The 5,890-nt window shown below is 38.2% G+C and overlaps 1 protein-coding gene across 1 annotated transcript; it reads right to left on the reverse strand.

Moving 5' to 3' along the window:
- Window positions 1-2,661: 2,661 nt before the first annotated feature.
- Window positions 2,662-5,294, reverse strand: LOC108458650 (uncharacterized). Its single transcript, XM_017758056.1, has 4 exons — window positions 5,226-5,294; window positions 4,342-5,127; window positions 3,940-4,242; window positions 2,662-3,711 (listed from the first exon to the last, which is right to left on the reverse strand). Exons 1-4 carry the CDS (start codon window positions 5,292-5,294, stop codon window positions 2,662-2,664), a joined length of 2,208 nt encoding a protein of 735 aa, XP_017613545.1.
- Window positions 5,295-5,890: the final 596 nt, after the last annotated feature.

The raw sequence follows: 5,890 nt of genomic DNA on the forward strand, positions 1-5,890 counted from the left end.
TCGTGAATAATGTAAAAGCATGAAAATTGAATAAATGATCAAATTGAGCATTTCATTCGATGACAAGATGAATTGAAGGAAAAGACCATGGTTGGACCATGGAAACAAGTGATAAGTGATAGCTTGGCTACACTTATCGATCAAGGACAAATGAAAGTGATAAGTGATAGCTTCGCTACACTTATCGATCAATGGCAAATGACAACTGAAAAGTGGTAGCCCGGCCACCGATCGATGAAAAGTGGTAGCCGGTTACGATCGGTGAAAAGTGGTAGCCGGCTACGATCGATGAAAATGGTAGCACCACTACGATCGATGAATAGTGGTAGCTTTGGCTACAAGTGACAAGTGCCAAGTGATTTCTGTATAAGACCATATCTGGGATATGGCATCGGTGTGATATATGCTACTGTATAAGACCATATCTGGGATATGACATCAGTGAGATATGTGATTACGTGTAAGACCATAGCTGGGCTATGGCATCATTATGTAAAGATGTGTAAGACCATAGTTGAACTATAGCATCAAAAAAAACGAAGTACTCAATTCCGTAAGATGTTCACTAATTTGAAAAAGTTTGGTAAGTATTACATGGAATTATGTGACATAAGGAAATACGAGTTGATGAGACATGAGCATAAAACTTGGTTGATGGATGAATTCATTTGTAATTATATATTTCTACGCCTTGAGTGTATTATCCGTATGAATTGGTACCCCAAATGAGTTAATGAGAAAACTTCTAGTATGAAATAATCTGAGTTCGAAATGAAATATCATGAAAACGTACTTGAAATACATTGGTATGTATTGTATATGCCATTTGAATTCATAAATGTGGAAAGCAAATGTACGTGGAAATATAAGATGATGATATTTGTACATGGAATTTATTGATGAATACGTACATCAAAATTTATCTGATAAATTTTAGTGAACATTGAAATTGGGCTCAATAAGTGATTTGGAAATTTAAATCGTAATTGGTAGGAAGAGTTAATGAATTGCATATTTATGAATTGTTACACGTATTTGTCTGAAATACGAGGAAGTGATGGTAATTGATACATAGAAATATGAAACTATGATATATATAAAAACATGGAATATGTTTGATAAATGTGTTCATTCATAATTATAGAATTATGTACCTCATGTGTGCTATTTGCATAAAGATGATATTTCAAATACTTTAGTGAATAAAGCTTAAATATGAAATAGTATGAAATCGAAACAAATTGTTATGAAAATGTATTTAAATTATCTGTAAGTGTTTCGTGCTTCTCGGTAATGCCTCGTACTCTATTCCGGCGACAGATACGGGTAGGGGGTGTTACAACAGAATTGCTTCCTTGGATATCACGAATGACATCCAAGCTATTTGAAAGAATTATAACACGATCATGGCCTCTTCTTTGAATAATTTTAAGCCCTTCAAAAATGCCCCAAAGTTCAGCATCAAAGATCGAACACTTTCCAAGAAATTTGTTGAATCCAAAGAGCCACTGCCCATTCATGTCTCTTGCAACTCCCTCAGCAGATGCATTCCTCGTATCCAATCGTACAGTTCCATCAATGTTAAGAAAAATCGTAAAACCATTAGCTTACTCTTCCAAAGGGGGAGCAGGAACACTACTCAAAACGTCTGTGGGTATTGAAAACCTTTAAGAAGCCAAGCCATAGGAATTATTGACAATCTCTCTTGAGCTCCACGAGTGGTCTTGAAAGATAAAGAGATTGCGATTCTTCCAAATTTTCCGTACCACGATTCTGAAAAGGCAAGCCCAACTAGCACCACCCTCCAAGGCTAGCGAAGTATCCTGCACATTAACAAGTATCCAATCTTGTAAGTTAAGGGAAAAAAAATGGTAGAACGATTACCTGATATGAGCTGGCTCCACACATCCTTGGCTGCAGGGCAATCTCGAAGAATGTGAAGCGTGTCTTCCGAATGAAATCCGCAAATATGACAACAAGGATCATCCGTTAAACCCCTTTTGACTCTTTCAATGTTGCTGAGTACACGCTGCTTGAGAACTAACCATATGAAAAAACAAACTCTCTGAGGACCCGAAATCTTCCAAATAATCTTCCATTTATCGTCCTTCGGACTCCAATCAGCTCCTTTACAAATCTTATAAGCACTCTTAATCGTAAAAGTCCCAGTCGAAGTATGACACCAGGAAATTCTATCCAGTCCCGTAAAAGAGCAAGGAGGGGGAATGCCCATAATCAACTCAATCACCTCTTCCGGAAGCCAAATTCTGAATAAGTCAAGATTCCATGAACCATCCTCTTTGACCATATCCTTAATATGGCAATCCAAACTGAAATTAATACCTGTTGGGATAAACCTGATCAAAGGACCCACATCGAGAATCCAAACATCTTCCCAACAGTGAATCTGGCATCCATCCCCAATGGACCAATATAAATTCTCGCGAAGCAGAGGCCAAACCTTAGTGAGAGGGTTCCAAAGAAACGAACCTCGCTCATGCCTAATGGAAATGGGGAGTACTTCAGTCATTCGATATTTAGCCCTAATAACCCGAACCCAGAGAGCCTCTTGTTGGTCACAATATTAAAACCCAACTTAAGCAGAAAAGAGATATTTTGTTCTCGTAATTTTCGTAATCCAAGCCCTCCACAACATTTAGGTTAACACATAGAATCCCACCCAACCAAGGCCATCTTCTTTTTCTGCTCAGATGATCCCCAAATGAACTGCTTCACCAAACTTTCAATCTCATTGCAAATTCCCCTAGGAATCATCATGGATTGCATGAAGTAGCTAGGAATAGTCATGAGAACTGATTGAGCCAAAATTATGCGACCGGCAATGGATAACCTTTTAGCATCCCAGTTTTGGAGCTTCCTTCTAACTTTTTCGACAACAAAGTGCATGGTACTATTTGTAACCCTCTGATGAAACAACAGAATCCCAAGGTAGAGCCCAAGACTCTGAACTTTCTGAAAACTAAAAAAAGTACTAATCGAGTCAGCCACCGTCACATCCACCCCTTTAGCGAAGAAAATGTTTATTTTCCCAGCATTGATTTTATGCCCAGAGAAATCATAGAACCTCCCCAAAATTTCCTTGATAAGACGACAATGTTCCTGATCTACTTTGCTAAAAATAACTAAGTCATCAGTAAAGAACAAATGCGAAATAGATGGACCTGAGCGAGAAAGACGAATGGGTTTCCATTGGCCCTTCGAAATAGTCGAATAAATCTCTTGGCCAAGCCAATCCATACATAAAACAAAAAGGTAAGGGGATAACGGGCAGCCTTGTCGAATACCTCTACCCGGCCTGAATTTAGACAAAGGGACACCATTCCAGAGAACCTGCATCGAAGAGTTAGTAATAGATGACATAATTATATTAATGAGGAAAGAATGAATACCAGCAGCTTGGAGGAAGGCATTGATAAAATCCCATCGCACTCTGTCGTAGGCTTTCTCCAAATCAATCCTGATAGTTATCCACTTCCTTTTGGGAAAGCTCCTCATAGAATGTATAACCTCTTGAGCGATAATGACATTGTCAGTGATATTCCTTCCTGCAATAAAGCCTGCTTGTTCTGGTCCAATAATCTTCGGGAAAATAAACTTAAAGCGATTTGCGATAATCTTCATCACAAGTTTGTAAAGCACAGAGCACAGGCTGATCGGTCGAAAATGAATAAATTCCTCAGGATTTTCAACCTTAGGAAGAAGGACAATAAGAGTGTTATTCAATTCAGCATCAATGGTACCCCCGTTAAAAATACTTCGAACCCAATTACAAACCGCTTCTCCCACCGTGTCCCATTCTTTTTAGAAGAAAAGTGCATGAAAACCGTCACTTCTGGGAGCTTTGAGAGGAGCTATATCAAAAAACGCTGCTTTGATTTCGTCATTAGTAACATGCCTTTCCAAAAAAGAGATATCTACCTGATCAAGACCAGGAAACTGACTAAATGGTAGGCTCCCCATAGGACCAGGTGACTCCCAATAAAGGTTTTGGAAAAATTTATTGGCCTCAGCTTCTATAGCTTCTGGTTCATAAATCCAGTCCCCATGGTCATTGTGAATCGCAGTAATACGATTATTCTTCCTCTGACGCAACGTGCGAGAATGGAAGAACTTAGTACTATGGTCTCCAAAATGTAGCCAATCACAACAGGCTTTCTGCTTCCAAAGGATTTCTTCATGACGAAGAATATTATCTAACTCCTGTTGAATCTTTAACTCCACCTGGGCAAGCTAATTTGTACCTGAGAAATCTATAATTTCCTGAATTCTCGTAAGCTTATCTATAAGAAATCTTTTACGAGAAATGATATGACCATAAACCGTCTTATTCCAATTCTTAAGGTCGCGAGTAAACATACTTAAGGAATTAGACATGTCACCAGAGTAAGCCCACTTATCTTTTACGAAATTCCCAAAATTAGGATGTTCAACCCAGCCAGCCAAAAAATGAAAAGGTCTGCCTTTTGGAAGATAAACTTCTGGATTTGAAAAAAGAAGAAGAGGCCTATGATCGGATTTAATTTTAGGGAGGTGAGTGACCAAGCTATTTGGAAAAGCCTGAATCCAAGCTTCGTTACCCAAAGCCCGATCAAGTCTCTCAAAAAGCAAGCCTCTGTACCAAGTAAAGGGAGGACCTCTGAATTCTAGGTCATAAAGCTTTGCATTATCCACAAAATTACCAAAGAAAGGACAACGCCTACTCTTAGTCATAGCATTAGAGTCACCAATAGCAGCCCACGGATAGTTCCCCAAAGGAATCGAACTATTTAAACTATTCCACAGCTCCTTGCGCTTTTGCTTATTTGGACTCCCATAAACAAAAAAGATAAAAATAGGATTTGAAGAACCCGAAGGTCGAATCCGAGTCAATATGAATTGGGGATGATTAAAAATAATCTCAAGATGGATCGAACTCTTCCATCCAATCCAGATGCCTCCCGAAAAACCAACCGCTTCAACGCGATGTGAATTAAGTAAACCCAATTTAGCAATAATATTGTCAGCTTTGGATCCACTAACCCTAGTCTCAAGCAGACTAATAATAGCAGGACTATGTTCTCGATTATATTCCTGAAAAATCCGAGGAAATTTATTGCTTGCACAACCCTGGCAATTCCAAGAAAATATTGTAAAATTCATAAAAATTAAATAAAGATAAGAGAACATACCAATTACTGTCGAGCGACAGTATTCCCGTCTTTAACCAAGGTTCCATCTTCTATTCCAGAGGTGGACTCTTTACTAAGCTTCGAATTAGAGATGAATTTAGCCATTTCCTCGGAATCGGCTAAAGGTACTCTGGAATTGCCGGAAGACTTAAACTGACTTCCCCTACCACGTAGAGCACTAAAAGCTTTTCAGCCATTTCGTCCAATTAATTCTTTACCTCCAGACTTCTCTCTGGACCTGGAAACTCCTACACCAAGAACTCCACGGGTAGAATTGGCCAATTTACCCTTTTCTTTTTTATGCGTAGAGTCTTTAAAAGTAATAGCGGAGTGTTTCCCAGGATCCAGAACATCTTCAGCAATGGTAACATTGGTACCCCCAGAATCTTCAAAAGCCGGGTTGACATGTGCAACTATGTTGTCAAAATTCCCGTTATTAAAAACCCCTCGAATCTCATTTGAAAAATTTCCACGATTAACATCTTCCAATACTTAATATATATATTTTTTGAGAAACTTAATATATCATATTAAATTTTTTTAAAGTGTTACAACTATAATATAAATATATGTTTGAGTGGTTACAATTATCAAACTATTATAACACGGACTAATAACTAGTAGAATTCAAACTAAAGCCGACAAAGTTAATTAATTGGACTGCACTAAAATCCACACATTGCAACAACACATAATAGAAC

The sequence above is a fragment of the Gossypium arboreum genome, chromosome 4, assembly GCF_025698485.1.
Source record: "Gossypium arboreum isolate Shixiya-1 chromosome 4, ASM2569848v2, whole genome shotgun sequence".
Taxonomy (NCBI): domain Eukaryota; kingdom Viridiplantae; phylum Streptophyta; class Magnoliopsida; order Malvales; family Malvaceae; genus Gossypium; species Gossypium arboreum.

Coding starts and splice junctions, on each gene's coding strand:
- LOC108458650 (XM_017758056.1), bottom strand. CDS start 5,294: ATGGCTAAATTCATCTCTAATTCGAAGCTTAGTAAAGAGTCCACCTCT. Junction 5,128..5,225: donor GAATAGAAGATGGAACCTTG/GTTAAAGACGGG, acceptor TGGAATTGCCAG/GGTTGTGCAAGCAATAAATT. Junction 3,712..3,939: donor AGTTTCCTGGTCTTGATCAG/GTAGATATCTCT, acceptor CTTCTTCCTAAG/GTTGAAAATCCTGAGGAATT.